The sequence below is a fragment of the Xylocopa sonorina genome, chromosome 8 (assembly GCF_050948175.1).
Source record: "Xylocopa sonorina isolate GNS202 chromosome 8, iyXylSono1_principal, whole genome shotgun sequence".
Taxonomy (NCBI): domain Eukaryota; kingdom Metazoa; phylum Arthropoda; class Insecta; order Hymenoptera; family Apidae; genus Xylocopa; species Xylocopa sonorina.
In genome coordinates, this window is record NC_135200.1 from 12,820,029 (window position 1) to 12,845,910 (window position 25,882).

General features: G+C 44.9%; 2 protein-coding genes across 5 annotated transcripts; one reads left to right on the forward strand and one right to left on the reverse strand.

The window, feature by feature from the left end:
- Positions 1–158: 158 nt before the first annotated feature.
- On the forward strand, positions 159–2,480 carry Surf6 (Surfeit locus protein 6). Of its 3 annotated transcripts, none has more exons than XM_076900121.1 (5): positions 159–494; positions 572–625; positions 697–1,193; positions 1,294–1,536; positions 2,364–2,480. In XM_076900121.1, the coding sequence occupies exons 1-4, from the start codon at positions 377–379 to the stop codon at positions 1,513–1,515; spliced, it is 891 nt and encodes a 296-aa protein (XP_076756236.1). In that variant the 5' UTR covers positions 159–376; the 3' UTR covers positions 1,516–1,536; positions 2,364–2,480. The 3 variants fall into 3 exon arrangements, with proteins under 3 accessions (XP_076756236.1, XP_076756235.1, XP_076756234.1); XM_076900120.1 differs by having other exon boundaries at positions 2,289–2,439; XM_076900119.1 differs by lacking the exon at positions 2,364–2,480 and having other exon boundaries at positions 160–494; positions 1,294–2,135.
- Positions 2,338–24,449, reverse strand: LOC143426555 (uncharacterized). 2 transcript variants are annotated; one of them, XM_076900125.1, is made up of 5 exons: positions 24,200–24,449; positions 5,402–5,498; positions 4,671–4,856; positions 2,727–2,895; positions 2,338–2,468 (listed from the first exon to the last, which is right to left on the reverse strand). In XM_076900125.1, the coding sequence occupies exons 2-4, from the start codon at positions 5,484–5,486 to the stop codon at positions 2,750–2,752; spliced, it is 417 nt and encodes a 138-aa protein (XP_076756240.1). In that variant the 5' UTR covers positions 5,487–5,498; positions 24,200–24,449; the 3' UTR covers positions 2,338–2,468; positions 2,727–2,749. The 2 variants fall into 2 exon arrangements, with proteins under 2 accessions (XP_076756240.1, XP_076756241.1); XM_076900126.1 differs by lacking the exon at positions 24,200–24,449 and adding an exon at positions 11,237–11,372.
- Positions 24,450–25,882: the final 1,433 nt, after the last annotated feature.

Genomic DNA, 25,882 nt, shown 5'->3' on the forward strand with positions numbered 1-25,882 from the left:
ATTATGTAATAATATTGATTTTGCATTTTGTATAGTAAATTATAATGTTTCTAACAACGAGATATGATTTTTTTATTCCTATTTAATTAAAGGAAGACCATCAGTGTACGTACGTACCTTATCCTGTATGCGTAATGTATTTTTTATGTAATTACGTACATTGCACAGCAGAAGGGGAATGTATCTCTTGGCGGTACAAATTTATAAACAGTATAGGTGTGCACGCGTTTGCGTGTTTCATTGGAATTCCTAACCTACATGTTCAAGTACTATGTAGGTAGTTTTTCTACGTTAAATACGAGTCTACAGTCTGTTATTTTGTGACGTTATACACTATTTACGTTGAGTCGCATCATACACGTGAAATCGGAAGAATATGCAGTTGAAAATGTCAAAACCGTTTAACAAAAATGCAGTGAAATTATTGTTGCTACAAGAGAACAAATTTATTTCACAAATATTTTCAAAAATGCCGTTGCCTATGTCTGAATTAGGTAAAAGTTTGATGAAATAACCTAACCTTGTAATATTCTTGCATTATTTACTATAATAAAGTTTTAAATCTAATTAGTTTCAGACGACCAGGATAAATTAGTTGCGCATAACAAGAAAAGCGTATCGAAAGGTTTCTATTTTTATTATTTTTACGCGTGATGCACTTCATTCCTTTTAAATTCTTTGTTTACGACTTTTTAGACTACGTATTTCCAAATTTAACCAAAAAAGCAAAAAGAGCACAGACATTTGAGGAGTTACATGCTAAACTGGAAGGGCTGAAGAATGTTAAACGTCTGGGATATAAGGAGAAGCAACTGAAGAAGAATTTGAAGACCAAAATGAAGAAAATGTCGAAAAGGGAAGAACGATTAATGCAAAAGAAACTAGTGAAAACAGAGCAAAATGCAGCTGGTTTACCAAAAATCAAGAAGGAGGATAGCGAGGTACCGAAAATTCCAAGGCCAAAGCCTGTATTTAACTCGGAGGGTAAAATGGTATTTAGCAAGTTTGATTTTTCTGAAATCGGCACAAAAAGAAAACCACCTAAGAAGGACACAAAAAAAATTTTAATCGAACTAAAACAGAAGAAGGAAAAGTTAAAAGAAATAGAAGAATCAGGTGAGAAGGAAAAAGCAGAAGAAATTAAAGAAAAAGATGCGTGGAAATCTGTTTTGGCGAAGGCTAGTGGCGAAAAGGTAAGCGAAGAAATATTTACAAATTTCATACATGGTTGTCTGACATTTTAAACGAAAGTAAAAACTTAGAAATTTTATATATCGATTTATATTTTGTTAGGTAAAAGATGATCCAGATTTACTTAAAAGAACAATAAAACGAAAAGAACAAAAAAAGAAACAGAGTAGTAAGAAATGGGAGTCCAGATTAGAAAACATACAGAAAGGAATTAGGGAAAAACAGGAAAAACGACAAGAAAATATAATGAAAAGAAAGAAGGAGAAAAAGTTGAATAAATTAAAGAAAGCAGCTAAAAAGGGGCGTGTGATACCTGGATTTTGAATGTAGCATAACAAATTATAGGTAAAGACATTTATTTTTTAAAACTGATTTATATATGTATGTGTTTCATACATACATTTTTATTGCGCGTAATCTAAGTAACTGTTTACATTGAAAACAATTGGAGATATACATAAGTGAAGGAAGTATGAATTTTAAAACTAATAAGCAGGAACATAATTATTCAAGTGGTTTTTCAATTGTCGTTACATCCAGTTCGTATTAACATATTATTGACATCTAAATGTCGTTGAATTGCCATTATATAAATCATGATTCAATATGTCTAATGATATTATTTACATTTGGTATACGTGTTTATGCATACAATTTTTTATATTAAAAATGCCAAAATCAATACTAATATGAATAAGTTGAAGTATCAATTTTGTTGGAACTAAATGTAACTGTTATATACATAATGCAATAAGTTATATGGATTTGTTCACAATGTGATTTCTGTTTGTACATTACGTTAGCAAATTCTTATTTACATTAATATATAATGTAGTGTACAGTATTTTGTTAAATATCTCTCATCATGTAAAAAGCAGGCTGTATATGGAATGCTGTACAGTTTGTCGGTAGAAAATTTATTGATATTAGTTTTGGATACACGTGTGAAACGTGTTTGTAAGGATTTCAATCTGTCTGTGCAATCTCTCTGCACTTCAACTTATTTCTTTTCCGGCACTTCGTAAGAGACAACTTTATGAGTTTTCACAATCAATCTTGCATAAGGATATCCCGTAGGATATCTGTTTTTATTATAGAAAATTTGTTAATAAATTATGGGTAAGTCGAGGACGAGAGCTTCGATGTAACCGCCCTCTTCCACCTCCTGCTAGGTATCTCCAAGGGCAGAAGATACCGCGTTAGCGTGTGTCAATGCCGTCCATAGAGGGCTGTGATCCACTGGTAATGGTACCGCTGATTTCGATGGTCGAGGAGACCTGTACAGAACGATGAATCGATAGAACAAAGTTAATACCTTTTCACTTATAGATATCTTATTTATTTTCAAACACAAGTACTACTTGCTATCAAACATAAAATTTGCAAAAATTGCTGATCGAAATAATTATCCGCATACTATGTGTCGGCAATGTAGAAACTGCGACACATCTGTTTTGTTTCGTGGTTCAAAACAGTACAGCTGCCTATTACAATATATGTTATGTACAAAAGTAAAGAGTAGAGTAAAATATGACCTGGGCGGTACCAAAGCTGGATGCTAATCTGGACTACTAAGTTCCAACGCGGTACTCTGTTCAGGATCCGATCGTTCTTCAACAACGGTGTCTAATTCTAGCGATGGGAAAGCTCTAGATCCTCGATCGCTTCGTAACGATACCGCTCTTGCTGGACGATCAATTCCAGCTGTCACATAAATAATATTCATATTAATAGACTTTGACAATCATAAGACTGGTTGTTTTCGAAGTATGGTCTGACAAATTTGTAGATAAAAAATTCGTATCCTAGATTACTATTAGTAAAGATTGTAATATTGGCTAAATGCATTTCTAACGTAAATATACTTGGTTCGAACTTTCGATTTTAATCGCAATATTGTAATATCTCGTCTGAAATATACGCTATATAGGCTTGCGTAGCAGATATTCAAAAATCATGCGACTATTTACGAAGTTAATTACGATATACAACGTATGCATGCCTTTGCATCAAATACTACATTAATGTGTAGCCAAGCTGCGCGTATTTTTTGCAGGAAATTGCTCAAGTCTCTTGTATTCAACGTCCGCGATTGCCTTGCGAACGTTAAGCGGCAGTGACAGAATATTCCCAGTAAAGTATTGTTTGAATGCACTTGAATGCAGTTTGTAACTGCAGGTTTCAATTTTACACAAACTATTTCTATCTTTATTGCCGTTAGTCCTCTCAACTTTTAAATGAATTTTAATTGAATTCTACGTTAAATATGCTCTCTTTTGCGACAGTAGCAGCGGCAAATAATTATGCGTTACATAAAAGAAACTGTAATTGTTCTGACAAAATTCTAAAGTTTCTAAAGACCAAGTCAAGCAACAATCAGACTGATAAAATGTTTTACCTAAATCCTCTTTTGATGCTGCGCTTGACGGGATAATAAAACAACGGATATATATTTCAGTGTGACGACTCTTGAAATAGATAATGTATTCGGATGCAACAATTACAATTATTTATAATTCCGTATTGATTATCTACCTGTACAGTGAAACAAAAAAACATTGAACAGAAACCTCGACTTTTGTCTATTCTAAATTAATATTAACTGAAACGACTGTTCGTCAAATTTCTAAACTCGTAAATCAAGAATCGCAGAATCGGTCGTAGCAGTGATGTACTTTTAAAGCCAGCCGTATTTCATGGGTATCAAGTGTTCTATACGTACGTATATATAGTACACGTATCATTGGTTATTTGAGAAATGAAAGAGTCGTGTACACTTGAGCACTCAATCTCTCACACGCGTACTCACTTTTGTGAAGTAATACAATTAAAAGAGAAATTAATGTTGCATTTCGAGTCCAGAATTTCGATAGCGCAGGCGATTAATACTCACGAGAGATCAATAAAAGCCTTTCTGTTCTAGCCGTTTAGTTTTGCCGATAGTTTGATAGAGATTCGGGATTGTTATCGGTAAAAGTAGTCGCGTGAACGCCGACACAACATCTGCGTGTGAAGATATCCTGAAATCGCTGTATGAACTCGAATATTCAGGCCGACATTCAATCTGGTTTAATGCTTGTTCCACCCCCTCTTTCTAAACATATATATGTATACGTGCTAGGCTATGCTTTCACGTGTTTGAATGCGTATATACATGTATATGCTCTATTTACAAAAGTATATAATTACGTATGTGTACGTGGGTATACGTATTTGAATGTACAGATATAGGGATTCAATGTCTCTACGTAGAAAAGGGAGGACGAGGACCGCGGTTAAAGAGACTGGGTAGCGCTGAAACACAAATGTTTCGTGACCTCGATTCATTTTCGTTTTAAAACGCGTATACAGGAGGCGGTTTCGCGTTTATAGATTCACATGTTTTAATTAGAAATTGCATTATTTTCGAACGATGCACTTTAAATGAAGGAGAGGGAAAGCAGGTAGGGTAGGGATTTAAATTCATCTTTGGAACTCACCTAAACGATGAACAGGGCTAAAACGAACGAGACTAAGGGCTCCGTGGTCCAGATCGCAGTTTCTTCTTCTAGCTCGTTCTCTCGCAAGCTTTGCTCGTCTTCTTAAGCAACAAATCACCATTAACGCCAGTAATGGAAACCCAATAATGCATGATACTATTGGGATGATGATACTCTCTGGAGTAACTAAAAAAAAGAAAAAAAAATTAATTTCGAAAATGAAATTAATCGTAAAAAGGGAGGCTTGGAAATAAATAAATTACAGGCCATTCTCTGTGGCGTTGTAGAACAGATTGCTGGATATCTAATTTGGTTCTGTCGTTCGTAACTTTTCACGAACGAGTGAAGCAACTATTATACTTTAGCGTACATTGTTCTCATATGATTTTAGAAGCCGATTGCAATGCTTTCTTTCACCTATTACATCAATAGTATTGGAATCTCATTGTGTATTGAATTGGTAAATGTGATACGAAAGCTTTCAAGCTCTCGAATTGTTTAAGTTGTAAACTACGTTTTGCGTTAGGTTCGTTTCGTATCTCATTTGAGATGGTGCATACGTAAGCTTTGTCTGACGTAAAAGGAATGTTGAAATAAAACTACATTGTTCTTTGGAAACGTGGATATATTTTTAGAAATTTTGGTTTGTATACATTAAATGTTCTACGAGTTTATTTTTCATACGGTGTGAGAAGGAATTTTGTACAAAGTTTACACCGACGTGGTCTCACCTGTTGGATAAACTAAAATTGTTGGTCTCTTCGAATGTGGAATTGTTGGCATTGTTGGCCGACCTGCTCTCACTTCTACCGACATTTTATTCTCGATCTGGAACAAAATCAGTTCCTCGATATCACGAGTAATTAAGTAATTTCACTCCTTTTAACATATTTCTAAATTAAACAAATCAGTGCAGACGTCTAGTGTTCTTCAGTCTTTGAATTTCTCTTTTGTCCTTTTCTGATTTTCCAGCGAAACACCAAGGCTTTTTTTAGACGAGTGACTATAGGGACTTCGATTGACGATTATCGTCTACGTCTTTTCCTCGTTACTATTACGCTAAAAACTGAGTACAATGTACATTTTTGGCGCGATACAACCAAGCGTTTCACAACATCCTCATTCATTGACTATTCTGTAACAATTATTTTACGCGATCACCGCAAATACAACATTATTAGTTACAGATTTTCTCGACAAATAGTGCGCTTCGTAGCAATCACCAAAATTGGTGGGTATAATAGTGCCGCGCGAAAACCGTAGCAATAAATTTTCCTTTCGAAAAGATGGTTCTGTCGTAATAAAAAATACGGTCGAACGGGTACACGAGCGCGATAATAAATTTATGATTAAATCGCACAATTCATTATCGATCTCCCGCTCGATTATCGCAATACGTTTATGCGTTGACATGCAACCACATTAAACCGTGATATTCATAGACTGATACGGCGCATTCGTGTCAATCATTCTAATATGTTTACAAGCTGTGCGGTGTACAATGCAAACAGTTACGCTCGTATATTTCATATACGAAATTCTACATATTATTATTAATCTATTCGACAACGAATTACCATGCTCGCCGTATCAAAGTAGCCGTTTCATCCAACGGTGTTACTAACGCAGCGATCATTTTCTATAAGCTAAGCCTGGCCACTAGACCATACCGCAAAAGTAATAGCATGCAGTTTTATCTTTATCGAGCATCGTTGAAACCTGCTGAAGGAAATAAATAGTCATTTTGAGGTCAGCGATAGTTCGCGTCTGACTAAACTCTCGCGTCACAATCTACTGTCGCGGTTGGAAGGAAATAAGTTCGCGTCTGGGCAGACGTGTAACAATCTACTGTAGCGGTTTCAGAGAAAATTAACAGTCAGTCTTTAAGTAACAGCTCGTGTCCGAGTGAACCGGTTACAATCTATTGTCGCGGTGTTTGAGGCATTGCTTGCATAATTGACGAGGTTACGTAAACCGGCAGGGTGTTAAGAAGTTAATAAATCGTCGAACGGAGACAACGAACTTGGAAGGTTCCACAAGAACGTAAATTATATCGGTAAATAGGTGCAAATATGTACAGAAACGCAGGGAGAATTAATCCTTTGGTAGTTCGAAAGGAAATGACTATTTGCTTCGGTGCCTTTGTCTTTGCGACACTCTTTCCATCGTTCTTTCTTTCCTCCGTGGTCTCGGAAAAGCAATAAGCCAGCCGTGTCGGTGTGTGAATATCGAGATAGACCCGGGGCTGTCTTTGTGCAAAGGCTTTTACAGCATCTTTGTTTTTGAATTGCCTCCACCGGGGTATGCCAGAAAAATTTAATTATTGTCGACTCGAGACCTCGAGAAGTTTAGAAAGGTATCCTAGTTTTAGTTTTCTAATCGCATCGTCCGAACGACAATGGAATTAAAAATCACCGTATTGGTATAATATGAAACAATTCCCTCGTTACATTCTTGCAATTATATTTATCGCCAGTGAACCTTCTTGCGCATTGCGGACAAAAATCAATTCTCAGTATCACCACGAGGCTTGGCTGGTTCATCGATAATTGATACCTCGACAGTTACTTTTTCAATATACCGCGTAAACTTAACGTTAGCGAACCGACGACACGGATCGCGTTTTTGATTAACTCCGTCCCACACCGTGTTCGTGGTCGAGTCGAGACTCGTTGCTGCAAAATAGACGAGTTCGATCCTCCAGTTACAGGGGTTAGCTTGTTAGCCGCCGAAGCCAGTTGGAGGAACGGTTCGTCGTACCGCATCAGATATCCGAATTCCCTTCTTGCTTTTAGCCTTCCTCTATTTTTTGCCCCACCACGGCTTGACGAATATTGCCCCTATAAATTCTCGTACGCACGCATCCCCAGTTAGAAGGGATTGGCTGGATACAAGCCCTTTAGCAGGGCGAGCCACGACCGAGAAACTCTGTTATCGTACCTCAAAGAGCCAACTCCCAAATGGCAAACAATTTTCCCTGCTCCAGCTAACCTGTTATTTCCTTCTGTTCGCGACTATTTTACCTGTCACGGGATAACGAGTTACAAATAGCTCTATCCATTTCGCGATCGAGTTTTCCGCGTACACCAGGGACGAGTTTCCCTCCTCGCGTTCAGCTTAAATAGCTGGACTTGTACGTTGTGTATAATTTTTGTCAGACGCGTTTCCGGCTGGACGCGAAACTGGTCGACCCGCGATCAGGGTATTCGATCGAGATTCTTGGAATCCTTTCGAGACAGCCGCGAGCGATAACTCCTTCTGGTTTTCGTTCTCCTCGCACTTCTCGAGCAGATGCATAGGCGCGCGCTGGCCTGCGAGATTTCTCTGACGAACTCGAGAAATTCGAAATTGTATCCAGCCGCGTATCCGGGATTTCGCCGTGTCTCCGCGCGGAACTGGGTCGTCCAAATTCCCCGCTCCAAATCCTCTCTATTCTCGTTACGAAAAACCACACGACGAACTATTTTCTAACTACGGAAATCCTTAACGAGCTCGAGTCTCTTTTCTAGCGATCCTATACGAAGCATCAAGATTCCCGCGCGAGACAACGATCCAACGCGCAAAAAAGTTCCATCAAACAAAACAAAAAAAAGCAAAAAAAAACGCAGCGCGTTAAACGCACGCGAAGCAGTTACATTTGCATCGTCCTTGAATCACGAGCATCGCCTCTTATCGTCACTGGCGCAGCTCGACTATAGTTTTTCGACAGTCTCCCAGTCGTTTAATTCAGCGAATCCGTAGTTCGCTGAGAAAACGAGAGTTTCACCCGGATTAGCGTAATCTGGTCCATTAGGAGTGCACGTTACGCTCCGCGTTTGTTGCCCGGTTACCGCGATCTTTACCTGTGTAAGCGCTTTACCCTCGATCGGGGATGCGTCTCTTTGACTACGCCCGGGGCTACGTACCGATGGAAACTCGTATCGTAACGGCGCAGCGGACAACCCGACAGTTGCATACGCTCGCAACGCTCGCAACGCTCGGCTCCCGAGCGAATTTCGAAAACTCGATACCGCTCGTGCCGTTCCGAGGATTGCCCCGATTTTCTCTCTGGACCCATCGAATAATCCCGAATAATCCAACCGCGCCGCTCGGACCGCCGGATTACAGAGATGATGCACCCCGTAACGCTGTGACGATGTTGCGCGAAAGTCGAAACGTTTATCGCGAGCCTGTCGCGCGGTTTACGGGATAAGTCGAGCGGAACAATGCCGCATTTTCGATTTCCCTCGTTTTTTTTAAATGTACACAATTTTTCTTTTGATACTATCGAGCAGGATATTCAATTTTTGTATTGGACATTATTATATTCGATGTTGAATGGACCAAATAGGAAGTTGAAATGTTTAGAAGCAAGTATCCATCCGGAGTTACTCTTGTCTGGCATAAAAAAGTAGACGAGACGTACTATAAAACGTATCGCCCGAAAGTAATCGCAGCTGATCCACCGTAAGCTCGAAAGGATTACGATTGTTCCTCGAGTTGCATTCAATGGCGCGCTTACGAGTATCATCTCTAAGAAATCCGCGCGTTTGTACGAGCGCCACCGCGATTTTCGATTGTGATCCGTCTGAGCGTAACGGAGCGGTCAATCGACGTCTTTTGTTCCCGATGCTGTTATTAATCGATCTGCCCGTCTTTCTGCTGGTGCAATCTTCCGTTAAATCAGACGGTGCCTTCGTGTTTCACTTCTCGAAGGTCCTTCGCCGGGTGAATTGAAACTCGTTAGGAAACCGTAACCTATGATTTGTAGGTAGAAGTCGCGAAGGTTACGGTCGATGGCGTTAGAAGATTCGATCGATGCGCGATGCGAGTCTGAGAGCTCAGGGTAATTCGATTCGCCTTCCCCGTTTAGTCGAGCCGCCTCGAAAATTGCATTCGTATCGTTGCACTTTTTCAAGGTCGTTGTCGACAAAGCTCGCTCGCTGAATTGCATCGATAAAGCTCTCGACGAAGCTCGGGACAACACGCTGGTTAGAATCTAGTTAACTCACAAAAGAGCCGCAGGAAGTGTCGCTGGTCGCATTTCATGGAACTTTGTACACGGGTCGCGCGATGGAAACCGCCGTCTTATCCGCTCGCCGCGCGATAGTCGCGCGGAGGAAAGTTGAAAGAACTTGTAAATTACTCCGACTGTTACGTCTTGACTTTAGCGGGACAACTTTCATACACGGTTAGCAAACACGCGTCAAGAAAGTTGACGCGGCTCGGCCTAAGGCACGATCGTCTGCGGTCCCAACTTTTGCTACCGACCGCCTTGCGGTTCCCATGGAGCTTTCGTTTCGCTATTATGCTTCCCCCTCGACGTTTCATCGTTGGACGTTAACATCGTGCAAAAAAGAATTTGGTTCGATGATAAAAATAATATTTACCCGCAAGACTAGAAGTGGCGCAACGCGTTCTGAAACTTTTGTGCGTAGCTGTCAAGCATTTTTCGTTTAATTCCACGCCTTTCGCCTGCCTTCTATACGCTTGCGAAACTTCATCGGAGCTGTACGGTTAACGATACTCGTTTGTTTTCCTCGTGAAATTTGGGTCGATCAATTTTATTAGCCGAACGGATATAAAATTTTGTTACCGATATCGGTGAATGAGATCAGAATTAGAATGCCCGAACATCGATCGGCTGGTCGTAACGTAGCGCAGGAAACTGTCGAGAGATTAATCGAATCCTGTCTCGACGAATAAATTATACCTACCGAGTAATCGTGGTGGGATTATCCGTGATAAGCATAAAACAACGTTAAAATATCAGGGTCGTCTGCGAGTGAACGCGAAACAATTGATTCGTTCGTCTCACTCGAAAAGTGTGATTCGATTAGATCGGTGGAAATTCACGTTGAAAAGAAGCTAATTGCGATACGCGTTGTCGCGAATGGAATTAAACCGAGTGCACAACGACGAAAATAATCAAAGAAGTCGACGAAACGTGACGTGCAACAGCAAACGGAATTACTCGGTTCGAAATAGCCTGGATTAACGAAGCCTAGACCACGATCGATATTCACTGTCGTCTATCAAGTCACGTCCCCGTTGCTTCCTCGATATCCCCGTCGCTGGCTTGATAATTAATTAACCGTTTTATTCACAATTATGCAGCGTTACCACGACACGGCCCGATTAAACGGCAGCCTCTTAATTGATAGAAATATCGTTGAAAGATAACACAACCGCGCGTCGCGTGTGATCAATCACTCTCTTCGCGACTGCATAGACGAAGACAAGGACGTAAAGCTGGATCGACTCTTGGATTAAGGGACCAGCTCGATATTTTTACGCGGATCAAAGCGTTGGAAAGGAGCATCCTTGTAACACACGTGAAGGGAATAATACGAGACGCGGTACGAAATACGACAGCAGGAGCTCGACTTCGACCCCATTTCCTTCCGCGGCATCAAATTCGTGATTCCAGCTGGTTTTATAGGTACTCACTGCACGCTCTATATATCACCTCGACGCGAAGAAATATGAAACGTAGCAATATCAATGAAACAATCAGATATCGCTGTTGCGAGAATCGTATCGATGCATACGAAACGACGGCCGGAAATCCGTTGTCCGTGCGCTACCTTACAGCTTCTCCACCAGTTGTCGCAGTTGCGATCCTTCGCGCTTCCAGACCCCTCTGATCGATACTTCCTTGCTTTTTCGTCTGGCAGCCCGCGATACTCTCCGTCCTGACTTGTCAATTTCCCTCATCCATCAGCTTATCGCGCGTGATCTAAAGCGCCAACGTCATAAATCGTACGCGGACTCGATCGTACGCGAGCAATTTTCCACGTTACGGTGTAACAAGCGTCGACGCCACTTCGATCGCCACTCGGTCGCTCTACTCTACCCGTGACGTCTGCCTGGATTTACCTATCGAGGACCAAAGCGAGATCGCTTTGTCTCGCGATTGTCAGATGCGACGACGATATCCTTTGAACCACGAACGGCTGGCGACAGTGTTGGCCTGGATCTCAGCATGAATACTCGGCAGGGTAATCGCGATAAGCCTCGCCTCGGCCGTTAAATGGAGGTCTTTTTGTAAAGTAAACGGCGGCTGCTTTCAGACACGAACTAGCGCGCGAGTCCTGATTTCCGGTCGGTGATCGGAAATGCGTGACACTCTGCAGCGTTCCCTCTCCCTTGATCTCGTATGCCGTGTCGCGAAACGCTTTCATACTAAATTCACGCGATTGATACCATTTCGCGGTTGCTGTGTCGAACGCAGACTTCACCTTTTGAACGATTCAACGGTACATTGGTGGTTATTACACCGGTTCTGTCAACGTACGTCGCGTGTCGACGTGTCCTCGACCGTTCAGCCTCGGTGACCAGACGTCCAGTGAATGAATCTCCTGTTTTTAGCAAATTCCAACACGAGACGTCAAAAGTTCTCGCGTTATCCAGAGGCTGTAAAGGATTCTCATACTCGATGCGATTCGATACCTCGAAAGATTCCACGCGTCGAATTTCTGTCGCGCAGAGAAGCGCAAAGGGGCGAAGGAATCCCGTTTAAAAGGGGGACCGGAAATCGAGACTTCCTTCCTCGCGCGAAACGTACAACAAACCGCAGTCGATTTCTTTGCGACCTGAACGACTCGTTCGAAAAACGGTCGTCTTCCGGTTGAACGGGTCAGCCTGTTCCCCTCGCACGAAATCGCACGATAAATGACTCGAGCCGTTCGACTGTGCATTTCTCACCCTCGGCGAAAGTATGGCCGAACGGAGTCGCGCTAGAGACGGCGATATTAGACGATCCGCGTATAAGAGAGCCACGACAACGAAGCAGAACGTGAAGGGAAACGAGTAGAAACGAAATTTTATCGACAGCTCGGCCGCTGCTCGATATTTTAGACTGCCGGGTCATCGTGTCCGCCGCCATGTTACGCCGCGACGTCGTCCCTCGAGCGGGCCGCCCCTACGCGCGGCGCCGAGCGTCTTCTAATAAATGCTCCGTCGTTATCCAGGACAGGGTTCAGGCGGGAACTTTCACCGTGGAATTCTTCCGCCAAACTGAAATCGATGAAACCCCTCGACTTGTAAAAAGGAAATTTACTCAGTCAGGAAACTCGACGCGTCCTTGGGAATTTATCTAGACGGCCGAGACGTGTAACGCGTGTCAAGAAAATTTATCGAGCAATATTTTCAGGGGTGGAACGTAACCTTGACTCGGTCGGTTTGTCGCCTGGTGCCAGGGAACGCGTCGTTTCTTACCTGAAACGCCGCGTCGCGTCTCGTTGGAATTTCGCTACGTCGATCGTTGTCCATAAATCAACCGCGTTCTCTCCCTTGCGTAATTGGAACTCTGCAGCTCTCTCAGAAATTAGAAACTGGAACATTTGGTATTTCTATCGAGATACGATTTTGATCGAGCATCTTCGCGGTGAATTAGCTCGCAGCGGGTTGCGGTCCACTTCTAACCGCTTCTAACCTTGACTCGTCAACTCGAACGCGGTCCGATCTCGGTTGGGAAACTCTGAAAGTGCAGTCTGAAGTCTAACGCGCGGTTCGTTTGGTAAGTTTGTACAAGTCAGCTTTGGATCTTGTTCCGAATCGCTCAACTGATGAGTATCTTTAAGATCATTGTTCTCTGGCATTTGTACTTCGAGAATGGTCATATCAATGCCGGATGCCATTATTGTATAGCTGCGTGTAGCTTCAGGATCGTGATTATTATCGCAATAGCAATCCTCTCAGTGAAATTCAGCTTCGTTTTCATTCTCATATTTTTATCTTACTGTCTCAGTTGATAAAACGATGTTCATTGAGATATAAAGGAATACAGAGCGGAGTCTTAAGGAATTTATAACTATCTCGATGAGATAGAGAAGACGTCGCTTCACATTAAATTAACGCACCGATGAATATTACTTTCCTTAATGAAGATATCTTACTCGCTCGATTCGTAAAGTTACAGCGATAGAAATAGACCGTGTCGTAGCTTGTAAGAAATTTATATCGAACATGGAGCGTAATTCAGTCTAGGGGGTGTTCCCTTAAACGTATTTTTACATTTTCCCTTCGCTTTCTTTGCGGCTTCAACTGGGTCGAGTTTCTGAGAATATATGCGATATTGACTGAATCGATGTAGCAATTTTCATCGAAGATAGAATTACACCCTGAAGGTATATGAACGCTAATAACAGTCGCGATGTTTTGAGACTTTATGGCGAGCCGGATAAAACTTTTAGATGGAACGAACGCAAAGGATAAGCAGTATTTTGTCTCCTTCTACCCTCGATACACATGTCCAGTTACGAGGTGTACTCTGGGGTCAGGTGGTCGCATTATCTGGTTGGAGACCGTGGACCAGGCATCGTCCACGTGTAACGTCGTACGTGCGCACACCCCGTGGCGTAATTTTCAGAGACCAGCGTAAATCTTGCGTCCATTAGACGTTACTCGAAACGTTCGCGTGACCATTACCGTGTTAATGGTTTTAATAGCTGGGCAACCCGACTTTCCACGCTTGCTTCGCGTAATTCTCGGTTTCCACCTTCGATCGACGTACATTCGATCGATTATTTACCTTGATCCAGCTGCTTGCTCATCTTCGTCGAGTCTCCTGCGGAATTTCGCTCGAATTCGACGCGTTTAGAACGAAGTGTATCGATAGAATATTCATCTCGTGCTGGTCGTGCAGGGTCGCTCGCCCATGAAACGCTATTAATTCTGAACACGGATGTTCTGCTCGATGCACTGCCTCGGTACACTATGCGGTTATGTTTGATTACCGTATCGAATTGTTTATTGGTAAACAATATGGCGTGCGCGCGAATAATTATCCAGCGTTAACGTTATCATTTATGGGGATGTTCGAGGGGGTGACAATCGAATGCTCGCAGACGCGCGTCCGCCATTCACGCGTCATTGAATATGTTTTTCTGTTTCCATCGTTATCGCTGCTACTCTCACTTTTGTAAATGCATAATTCGATGAATTGTAAAGGTTCGCGCGTCGCGAATGTAAAGTGCAATCAAACAATTATGGAAATTTCACTGATATTTACTCGAAGAGTTCGTCTCATCGTGAAATCAGGAGCGACACAGAAAGGCGTTCGGTTAATTTTCTCACTGAAATAATGAAATCGTATATTCACGGCTCTGAATGCTTCCTTTTTTGCTCGTAACAGAAACGGTATTGTACCAAGTGAAACGCTCGCCGCGCATGACGTTCCATTTCCGCGACGTTCGACTTGGTTCCGCCATGGTACGCGCGAATTGCTCGATGAAGAATTAAACGAATTGCGTTCGCGTTGAACGTTCCCGTCCGGGGACCTGAATATCCACATTTCTGCTGGCGAACAGCTGTCGCGGTGGCATTCCGTCTACTTTCCACCCCTCCCGACTCGAAATAAAGTTGCCCCGGGAAATAGCGTTGGTAAAGAATGCGCGTGTCGGAAGTATTAAATTCCGAGTTGCACCAGCGAAATTAACTCTAATATCGGGGGTAAAGTCTTGCGACCCAGTCCGCTCCGTTTCTTGATCCCGTCGCGTTAAACCAGTCCAGTTGCACCCATTTTTATCGATCAGAGGTTCCATCAATTATTTCAGGCTTGGTAATTTAACTCGATGACCAAAAATAACAGGCAAATAGATAATAAATATTTTACTACAATTTTTCATTACCCAATCGTCCAAAATGAGCAAAGAAAATGTGAGAGAGAGAGGGAGTTTTTCCATCGAATTTCCAGTCGAGGGTTTGAAAAAATAAAGAACCCGACCGAAATACACAGCCGACGAAAAAACAAACGTGCATCGACGATAAAATATTTACCCCTACATTTTCGTTCACGCGTCTGCGATAACTTCCGGAACAACGTGCCGTTGTACGCGAGCCATTCGATTAAACGAATTCCTGGTATCTTTTACAAAAGCAATGATTACGTTCCACCGATCCGCTCGCGAACTTTTACGAATCACGCCGTTCGTTTTAGTTGCGACTCGTAAATTCCTTATCGGGAACGTATCCAAGACGAATTTCGCGAATCGGAACCAACGAGAAGATCCGATTCTCTTCCACTTTCGTGATTATCGTTTCAGGAAGATTGATTCGTCGCGACGTTTGGACGCATCGCTCGTAATCGGTACACGTCTCGTATATGGATAGGATATTGTGCGAGTGCACGTGCAGTTACGTTCAATTTGAAAAGCGCTACGGAACTTCTCGAACAATAATCAGATACGCGTGCAATACTCCGACTCGAGTCGAGAATAATACCTGATCAGTCGTTCCAGCGAATGGTCGACGTAGCCCACGCGTTTAAAATCGTTACGATAAATTGGTCATTCGATACGGCTTCTACAAAGCGCGCACGTTTTTTGAAGCGAACACGCAATGTCTGATCGGTAAATAAATCTTGATTTTCACGGTTGCAGTTAACTAAATTCGCGTCGAAACGCGACGAGACACTATCGAACAACCTCTCTCTCTCTCTCTCTGGTACATCGTCAATATTTAAATGAAATTCCACTCGCTTTGAACCGTTCCATTCGAATTTGTTTATTTACCTTGTTAATTAGCTTTCGCACAGTCGCGTTTTTTATACCCTTCCTTTTGGGGTGAATAAAAATCGTTTCATCGCTGCCTCTGCGGATGAAAAATATCTGGCTCCACCGATTCCATCTTATCCTGATGAAACCGTTTCGGAAGCAGCTGTTTCACCCTCGTTGCCGATGATTGCATAAAAAGTCGAAAAAACATCCCTTCGCCAAAGATTATCGATATTCCATACCGTCGATAGAGTACAATGTAAGAAGGGTTCGTAGCGAGTGAAAGGGGAAGAAAAAGATAGATCGCCCAACGTCGAGGCGAACAAAAGGAGGACAGGTGGAGCGTGGGGGGTAAAAAAATTCAATCGTGGCTGAATTTTCAAACCGATGCCACGCGTTTACGTGTCGTTTGCGTTCCTCTGGGATGCGGTTTGGCCCCGTTGGAATAGCGTCTCTGAAATTGCCCGCGAGATCTGGTAATAGACCCTGGTATCGCGGAAACGAAGGGTCGCGAAAAAAAAAAGAAGTTGGCAAACGCTTAAGGTGAAGGTGATATCGTGACTTGAATTCGAAACGTACTTTTGACGCGACGTGAATCATTGATGCGGCTTTCGACGTAATGGTTCAACTTGCAAGCTTTGGGCAACGCTCACTTCAACAATACCGATTTATCTATTCCTCTCGACTCCTTTATTTCTTTTTTATTTTTCTCTGACTCTCACGTGCGCGCGCGAGGAAACAATCTCGAAGGAACTAAATAATATTGTTTGTAGTTAACAGGCGTATCGATCGCGCATGCAACACGGAGATACGTCGGGAAATATATCGGGGAAATTTGAATCGCGTTGCAATTGATCAACGCGCGTATAAAAGCAAATTAAATATAGGCAATGACCTAAATATTTCATACGAGCCCACGGTATACGCGCATTTTCATTCAACTATATTTTCCCCATAACTCGGCTCGTTTCTGCGTCAATTATTTCCCGTTGATACAATCATTTAATCGGTGGAAAATTATGCGCATCGATTGATCTCGATGATCACTAAAGTCTAAAATTCGAAACACAAAGGTATTACTTTATGACGTTTGATAAAAAAAAAAGTTTAATCACCGCGGAACTGGCCAGCGCGTCCAACGCAGTGCCAGGAACTCGCTAAGGAGTAGCTACGTGACAACGGACGAGAAATGAAAGAGATCGCCTCTACGAGCAAACCTATAATAAATTTCAAACACACGCAGCAACGAAAGTTTAAACAACTCGATAGCATGGACACCTCGTTTCCTCGCAGGGTCGGAAACTCTCATCCTGTGTGCTCTCCTCTTAGCCTAGATACCTCGACTCTCGTCACTGCTCCCCTTCTATTTGTTTTTCGCTTGTCACGTCGCGCGCCACGGTCGTCTTTTCATAACTGAAATTAACAAATCCTGCGAAAACATCGTCCCCGTGTGCATCTCGTTAGGATAAACACTGGCGAACGGGTTCGAGGCCGGCGCTCAGTCACCCCGCGGGGGATGAAGATTCGCGGAGTCGCGACCAGCTCGAAGCTCACCTTCGAACCAGCCGAGCGCGATTCGTCGTGCACTGCTTAACGACCCTCAGGATACAGACGGTGATTTTTGTGGCACGCGAACCTTGGGTTACGAGCGGAAGGGAGACGAGGAAAGGCCGATCGATGTCGACCGCCAAATTTTCGCTAACATCGCGGCGAGCAGGACCCTTTCTCGGTCAGTACATCTTGATTTACCAGACGCGCTCGGAACTGGGTTAACAAGAGTATAATAGCTGAAAAAATGGGAACACAGCGCAGCTTCCCTTCGGTTAACGAAGGTTTCGGATTTATTCGTCGGGAAAAATCAAACTCGCCAACCGGGACATGATTTTTTTCGCAAAAGATGACGATTCGATGGAACAATTTTCGAGGAATATAAAAGGAAAACTTTCAGAAAAGATGCGTACGTAGCTTGCAGCGGTGTGACGTTGAATGGACGCGAAGAAATCCACTGAGAATAGAATAAAAAGCACATTGAATCGGAACAATGAATCGCAGATATCCGTCCGGATAGATCTATTCGCCTCCGTCTTCGTTTCACCAGCGACCTTTCGCCTGCAAACAGAGAGATCGCGAACCGTGGAATCGAGGACTCGGAAGAAGAGAGGCCGTCGAATTTTGCTTAATCTCCTGGCCGTTCGTGCATGGAGGATATCATCCGGATGAGAAGGAAAAGAATCGACGAGCACCGTTGATAAAGAGCTTTTTCATGGAGTTTCAGAGATTCTTACGTCGATTCTACTGCTATGGTTCGTTAATATCAGTTCTCGGTTCGTTCTGCATAATCACCGGGCCATTGAAGCGAGCTAGATACCGTCTGAACGAGGAAGAAACAGCTCGCCCAGCGACGTTGGTAAAGAGTTTTATCAAGCTCGAGAATCCTACGCCGGCTGCAATAGTTCATTAGGAACACGGGTCACGAACGCATTGATTAATTAATATAAGTGGAAACGGTGGACGCGGGCTAAAGTTAAATCACTGCTCCAAGTGGCTGTATTATACGGAAGACCGATGGATTCATTTTCCCTCTTGTTTTCTTCTTTGTTCCCGAGTTTCTCCGTATTTCTTGAGAGCCTTGCCTCGTCGTAGAAAATCACTCCTTTAATTCCGCCATCTGGAACCACCGCTGGAAACTTTTCAGCGATGGCTCGCGTCTCCTCGGTTAATAGACGATATTTCGGCGTCAGGTAGCGTCGATCATTCGTATCTCGATAAGTCGACGTCGCGTTACGAACGTGTGCGTCCAGGGCCCGATTTCCACCGGTTAGTAGGACGCTGCCGATTCATTTCCGCGTGTCCAGCCGGTATGAAAAAAGGAAATCGAACCGGAGGTGGAGAATAATACGGGTGGAAAAGATAAAACAGGGCTCGCAGAAACAACTCGCGACCGTTCAGAATCGTTTATCTGAACAGCCTCTCGCATTCAACCTTATCGATTCTACCTGCGTATTACACATCGTACTTGGCCATCACCGCCCCTTTCAATGGCCTCTGTCCGTCGGATCCTCCAAGTCTCACCAGACTTTGATCGTGCCTGTTTCCATGCCCGTTTCAGGTACCCCCGTATCGATGCTGTTTATTCGAGCCACGAGTCTCCGTTAACGGGGGATGTTAACTGCTCGCGGTCGATATCCACGACGGTGTTCTCACGTGTCGTTTAAAATCGTGGCGCAACGACGAAACTCACCCTGTCGTGGACTGGTGCGACACTCTTACGTAATAAACTCGAAGTCGAAAAAGGGACTTGAACCTGTGGTGGAAATAGAACACCGCCGCCGTAGCCTCGTTAGTCCCTCGCCGCGATGGTCGAAATAGGGGTTGAAAGCGCTCTCCGGAGAGCAGCTGACAGTCTCTCGACTCTTTCCCCCCTTTCCGCTCGTCCGTTGTCGTCCTTTTGACGAGACTATTCTGCCGGCAGTATCTCTGCACGATTCGCTCGGTTTCCAGCCGAGATTACCTTTTTCTACGGCGTACTCTTTATCGTCGCCGAGCGTGAACGACGCTCGTTCGATGCACACGACGAAAGTGCGTTCGAAGGATCAATCGTACGTCGATCACTTCTTTCTTTCACTCCCGTCGTCTCGTTATAAACGATGCAATAGACGGGACAAGGTTCGGGAGCTTTGTCAACTACATGCGTAGAGAGGCTTGCAGGGTGGCGTTCTCGTAGCAACGATTCGCTGAAATGGTTCTGAAACGGAGGGGCGGCAGCTGCGTGCCGTCGAAACTGGGAGATTAATTAAAATTTGCTAGAATCGAATCCCTGGTCGAGCTTATCTCTGCCGCGTCTGCCTCGAAAGGGGTGAAACGTCGAACCGAGCCGGCACTCGTCGTCAGCGGGACGGTTCATTTGAATTCGTAATTTAACTAGAACGAACTAGTCTAGTCTCGATACGTCGGCATACTCTTTAGCTTGCTCAACCGTTTGTTCGTCTACGAATGACCTGAAATTCTGGTACGGCGTCGCGGCGTGTCGCGGAATTCCCATCGAGGGTTTCCTCGCGACAACGGGCAACATTTCGCCCCTAAAACTAGTTCTTTTGTATCGAAACTTGATTTGATTGAAACATATCGATTCGAATGATTGAAAATTCGTTTGAACAGCACGAGACGAAACATCGACCCACGAATCGGCTGGCAAATGATTGAATTCCTCCGTTCAATTCCGTTCCACGTTCCAAGCTTCTTTCGATACGCCTCGAGGAGTGTCTCAAGCGGATCGAGGAGAACATTCACGGAGCCTACTCGATGCAGGTACTCGGACCTTAAAAATCCAATTCCACAGCAGACGAAAACGTAGCAATTTCTCTCGATCTTATCGGTTAGCCGCGATTCTATCTATTCGAATAGCTTGCGGTACCAAGAATTTGATGTATCCTAGGCTGGCCCGACATTCCACAACAGGATCGAACCACCAGCGGATAACTCGAGTTTGCGTACACTCCGATCCTTACGGTTGAAAAATAGAAACGCGTGCATCGCGTTCCCCGCCAACCCTCTCGCACGCGCATTCTTTCGATAGGGGCAACCGCCCCGCAATTCAGTCCCGGTTGACCTCGTTCCTGTTTAATTAAGAAATAAATCCGCGTAACCGAGCACAATGACTCCGCCTGGGCGTAACGGATCGGCAACACGGATGGTAATTCGCGGTCTGACCGTACGAGAGGCGCAGCTCGTGAAAAGGAACCGATAGTTCGTTCTAATTACGACGATTTCTGGCGAATTCGAATCGCGTCTGAACTTACCATTCGTTTCCTCCTTCGCAGCCGACATTTTTCAACAATCGTGACGCGTCGCGGTGCTAGCGAGGGACCAGGGGCAGCATTAGGAGATAGAGCGGGACTATGGCGGTTCGAAAATGACAGGTTATGGCGCTCAGGTGGCCCATAACTAAGCAAGTTTATACCGATTCCACGAGGCTTCGCGTTTCTCCGGCATCCATAACTTAGTTCCATTAGGGTATCCGATGCACGAGGCTTTCCTCGTTGGGAAGCTTGTATTTCTTTTCATCGTGCTCAGTGATCATTCGATCGTTAAACGGGAAGTGATATCAGTTATAAAGAAGAAACCAAAGGGATACTTTTCGTTGTAACTGAAGATATTGGAGAACGATAATTAATTGAATATATAAAGCTCAACTAAAATCATTTTATAACTTTTAGTAGGAAGATTAATTCTAGCTGGATTTAGCGTCCTTCGTACGGAACCGGAGATGAAATTCGTCGTCGTATCTCCCGGGCCAGATCTCAAACTCAAAAGTATCGTCAGACGATAACGAACGATCGCGTCGTAATTATTCTCGACTGTCGTTAAACTCTAATGGCGTTTCATCGTCACAAAGTCGCACCGAACGAACGCGAGCTCCGCTGATTTCGCGTTTTGTTAGCGCGGTTTTATTTACTCTCGCTGCGCTGGTTTGCGTTGCACTCGCGACGCGAAATAATTGCGTTTTGCTCGCGCTGGGAAGACTCAAAGTGAAATCTGAATTGTAAACGAGAGAAAAGTTCATTGGGCGCGACTCGAGGCCTCGAAAAAGTGTTGCGCGTCGACGATCGCGAAGGTGGCTTCGTTAAAAGCGGATGCATCCTTGTGCTACTTTTTTTTCGATTGCTAGGGATAAGAAATAGGACGCGAACGACGCGACTGAGAGATCATCGATAAAGGAACAGGTATTTTGTTTTCAGATCGCGGACGGAACAATGGGCCGCTTTTTTTCGACGGTTCGTCCACGTTTTTGCTATTTCCTCGCGAACAATACGGTTGATCGATGCTCGATACATCGCGATCTCAAACGCAGGGAATATTTAATATCGCGAATTAACCTCGAACGGGAAATTAGACGATAATTGGGGGAAAAGAGTCGCTCGACAAAAACGAAATATCGACTTCGATTTTTTATTTCATTTTTTACGAAAGCTGGTTCACGGACGAGACGATGTACCGTTCAGACCGCAAATCGAAGTCAGGAGAGCCGCGGTAGCCGAATGAAAATAAAAAAACGGTGGATGTTGGCCATAGAAGCTTCCGATTGCCGCTATTACCGTTTTATCGAAGCGACCAGCCGATCCTCGATAAAGCGCAGACGTTTTGCCAATAAAACATATTAAACACGAATTAAGCCAGCATTTCCTCTCGGATTTCAACGATGAAATGAAAGAAGGCTCAGCGGAGGTTGAACGATTCGCGGCGCTCCTAAGAAATTTCATTTCACGGCCTCTCCACGCGCTCGCTTCAAGTTTATGGGCGGAAGCCTCGTTTGTTTCGCAACTTTTCGCGCGAAATCGAGGGTGGGACCGTGCGATGGGGTGATTTGCGTCTCGCTGGGGGAAGACCCCTCGGAAATTCGGCTCGCGTCGAGCCACTTTTCCACTCCTTCGACGTAAACAGCGTCCCAGGGCCTACGGAATTTTGCAATTCGAAATCGCGTGTCTCGCGTCTCGTTAGACCCCCGTCAGGATCAATTCTGGATGGAATTTCGTTTAAACGGAACTCGAGTCCCGTCAGTCGAGTGGGCATTTCGAAACCACCAGCCTGTCCGAGGGAAGAATGAACGCCGCGCGTTCGATCGTCCATTTACCGATTCCCGTCCGACGCACCGCGTATAAATTAGCACGATCGTAAATCGAGATGCCGCGCGCGTTCGTACGAAAACGAGCCTAGCTATCGATTTTACGCGACTCGAAGGTACGTCAGCGGCTGAACGCGAAATAATTCAATCGAACCGAGAACTTACACCGATGTTTCCTATTAACAGTAATGACGCGCGCCGCGTATACGCCCCTCTCGCGCCGGATTAATTACAACGATCCGTGTTTCTTTCGCTCTTCGAACAGTCCCGGCGATAGAGAAGCGAGGAACCAGCTGCCACTGCAAATCTGCTGATCCAGATATTATAAAGTCCCTTTGTGCCGCGTTTATCCGTGTGCGCGAGCGCCGTTGCGAGCGAAGCTCGATCGGACGTGAATTACATGAAAAGTTTGACGCCCTCGCAGTCACTCGCTCGGTGTTCAAAGTATTTTATATCTCCGCGACGATTCTATGGAAAAACCTGCCGAATGGCTGGCGTCCACCGCGACGTGCAGCAGCGAAATTTAATAAAGGCTGAAGGACGCGTTCGAAGGGATCATTGATCTCGACGTTTACGGGGTGTGTCGGCATAATTAGGTCGCGGTCTGCTCGAACCACGGTGTCTAAAGGCGCGGATGGAATAAGCACGAATTCGAAATTCATGAGGCGCGTCTGTTTTTTCATCCCTCTCCGTGTCGCGGAATGAATTGGAAGCGATCGACGCGCACGGAATCGCCACCCCGGGTTAGAAATGGAATCCGCGTTTGACTCGTGCAGGATATTCGGATTATGAAATTTATTTCACGTCGAACGTTAATAAAAGCACGTTCCTCGCGTTCGATCGCGATACTTTCTGCTTACGTGGAGGAACGTGTCGTAGCCACGCGAGAGAAACGCGTCGCGTAGCTGTTGGGGGAAATCAATTACGCTCGACAGCTGATTTCGTCCGGTGTTCCGTCGTCTGGCGCGACTTTGGCGAAAAATCTGGGTACGATCGAATTGAACTGGTCGACGGATGCACGCGGATCATCGCGTATCGACGATTGACCATCGGTCAGCGGCGAATTGAGACCGATGCGTCGAGATCGCGCGAGTTCGTGAATTATCAATGAAATCGGGTATCGAAAGTCGATACGTCGATACGAAAAGCTCAGGCCAGGACCAGAACGGTCGATGGGATCGCGACAATGAAGAGAGAAGAATGCGTAGCCGTGTAGTTTCGTGCACGCGAACGATATGAAACAGCGACAGTTTTCGAAACTAATCGACTAAAAGCAAATAGAAGGCTACACGGGCGGATCTCTATAGGTGTGCGTCTTCGAGCAATTAAAAAAACAGCCCCTCTCGTCCCTTTATTCCTCCTTATTTATCTGATTTCACGCGAACGCCCGCGAATGGCAACGAACAGAGACTTTCAACGAACGCTCGTACCTTCGTGTTCTAGCTGGTTGACGATTTATACGATGTAAACTGGTCGCATTGTTCACGCTTTCCGGGTACTGTATCCTGACTCGTTCATTGTTCCGTTAATTGAATAAAGTCGATCTTCTCTTGGCAACCGGCGGAGCTGGTTCAATCTCGAAGAGCCGGGCAAATGGATGTCTAGACGGAAAGTTTGTCAGTTCGAATGAATCGACTCGCAGTCACGTAAACGATAAACGTCTTTAAGGCGATCGTCCACTTCCTCTCCTTTCTGCGGCTGAAACTTTTCGAAACTCGCGTTCGAACGCGAGAGAAAGAGAGAGAGACTTCCCTCGTATCGACAGTGGATCGCGTTCAAACTTTCATCAACGTCGCACCACGTGCTTCCGATCGGGATGACCGATGCAACGGCGTCGCGGTGAGATCGAAGCGCATCGATTTCCCCGCGTTCGCCCGCTTCAGATGGCCCGCCGATGAGTTCGTTGATCCTTTCGCTTTCGAGTCGAGTCACGTCTCACGAGCTCCTCGAGACGCCACCTCCGACGCGGTCCATCCACGCCCGATTAATCGCCTCTCCTTTCGCGCTCCCGCAGACATTTAATCCGTTCGGTTCGCCAATCAAGCTCATGGCTCACTTCGGTGCACTCGACGCAGCGTCGATCTTTTCCACGCGCACTTGCCTCGATCGCACGCTTAATACGCTCTGATACGCTCTGTAATCGGCGATCGATGGCAGAAGAACAAAAATGGATGGTGAATTTGCGAACGCGCTCGTTCGCAAGCGGAGACGACAGAACGCCGCGAAACCTCGTGGACGTTGCTCGTCACAGGGCGACTCGTGTCTCGCGTGTTCGGTCTGCGACGGCTTTAGGCCGACTGCTCGCGAAAATGCGACTCTTGCGGCGCGCCACGATCCTGGCGCTTGCGCTGCAACCAATTCCTTCGATACGCTCCTTGATGCGTTTTCGATACCCCGACACAGGACCCCTGCTTTCGGTTCATTTATATTCCTTTGTCCCCCCGTTTTACGTCTTCTTCTTTTCCCTTCTCCTTTTTGTCAGACCCTTCGTTAAACGCTTCGCGGGGACAATCGAAAGGCGAACCGTCGGAACGTAGGCTAGCGTGCGTCGGGTGTACACTCGAGGAGATGGAGGATAATAACCGTTCGCTCCAGTAGCTCGTTAAACAGCACTTGCCCTGGTAACTCTTCGAGAATGGCCCTCGCGCGCGACGGTATTCTAATAATTTCGCCAGCAACGGACTTTTTAATGCGACTGGCCGCGGTACCAGACGGTTCCGCGCGCATTCGACTCCTCCACCGATATTAACGTCCGCTGCTTCTCGTACTTCTTACTTTACGCGCTCGGTACCAGCTCGTGCGCGGAGTGCAACCGCTGAAACGAATCAGCCGGGACCACCGCGAGATATTTCGGTTGATGAACGCGTCGTCGCGGTACCGCTGTGCTGGTTCAGGTCCATCTTCTTTAAACTGTAATATTTCGAAGCGCGTTTTTTGCTCTCGCGAAAATATTCATCGTCGTTATTCGTATCCTGCTTGTCTCCCTCTCTCTCTCTTTCTCTCCCTCTTTGCAGAGATGCGTTATATACGAGACGCTCTTGTGGCTTCAGCGCCGTTTTTCATTTGATCAACGTAATCTCCGTCGGCTGGTGTACCCGCGAAGCGAGACCGAA

Bases quoted from the DNA above. Each gene is read 5' to 3' on its own strand.
- Surf6 (XM_076900121.1), top strand. From the start codon at position 377: ATGCAGTTGAAAATGTCAAAACCGTTTAACAAAAATGCAGTGAAATTA. The intron at 626-696 runs GTTTCTATTTTT...ACGACTTTTTAG, and splicing joins CAAGAAAAGCGTATCGAAAG to ACTACGTATTTCCAAATTTA. The intron at 1,194-1,293 runs GTAAGCGAAGAA...ATATTTTGTTAG, and splicing joins CGAAGGCTAGTGGCGAAAAG to GTAAAAGATGATCCAGATTT.
- LOC143426555 (XM_076900125.1), bottom strand. From the start codon at position 5,486: ATGTCGGTAGAAGTGAGAGCAGGTCGGCCAACAATGCCAACAATTCCA. The intron at 4,857-5,401 runs GTGAGACCACGT...TCTTTTTTTTAG, and splicing joins AATTTTAGTTTATCCAACAG to TTACTCCAGAGAGTATCATC. The intron at 2,896-4,670 runs GTGAGTTCCAAA...TTTATGTGACAG, and splicing joins TAGCCCTGTTCATCGTTTAG to CTGGAATTGATCGTCCAGCA.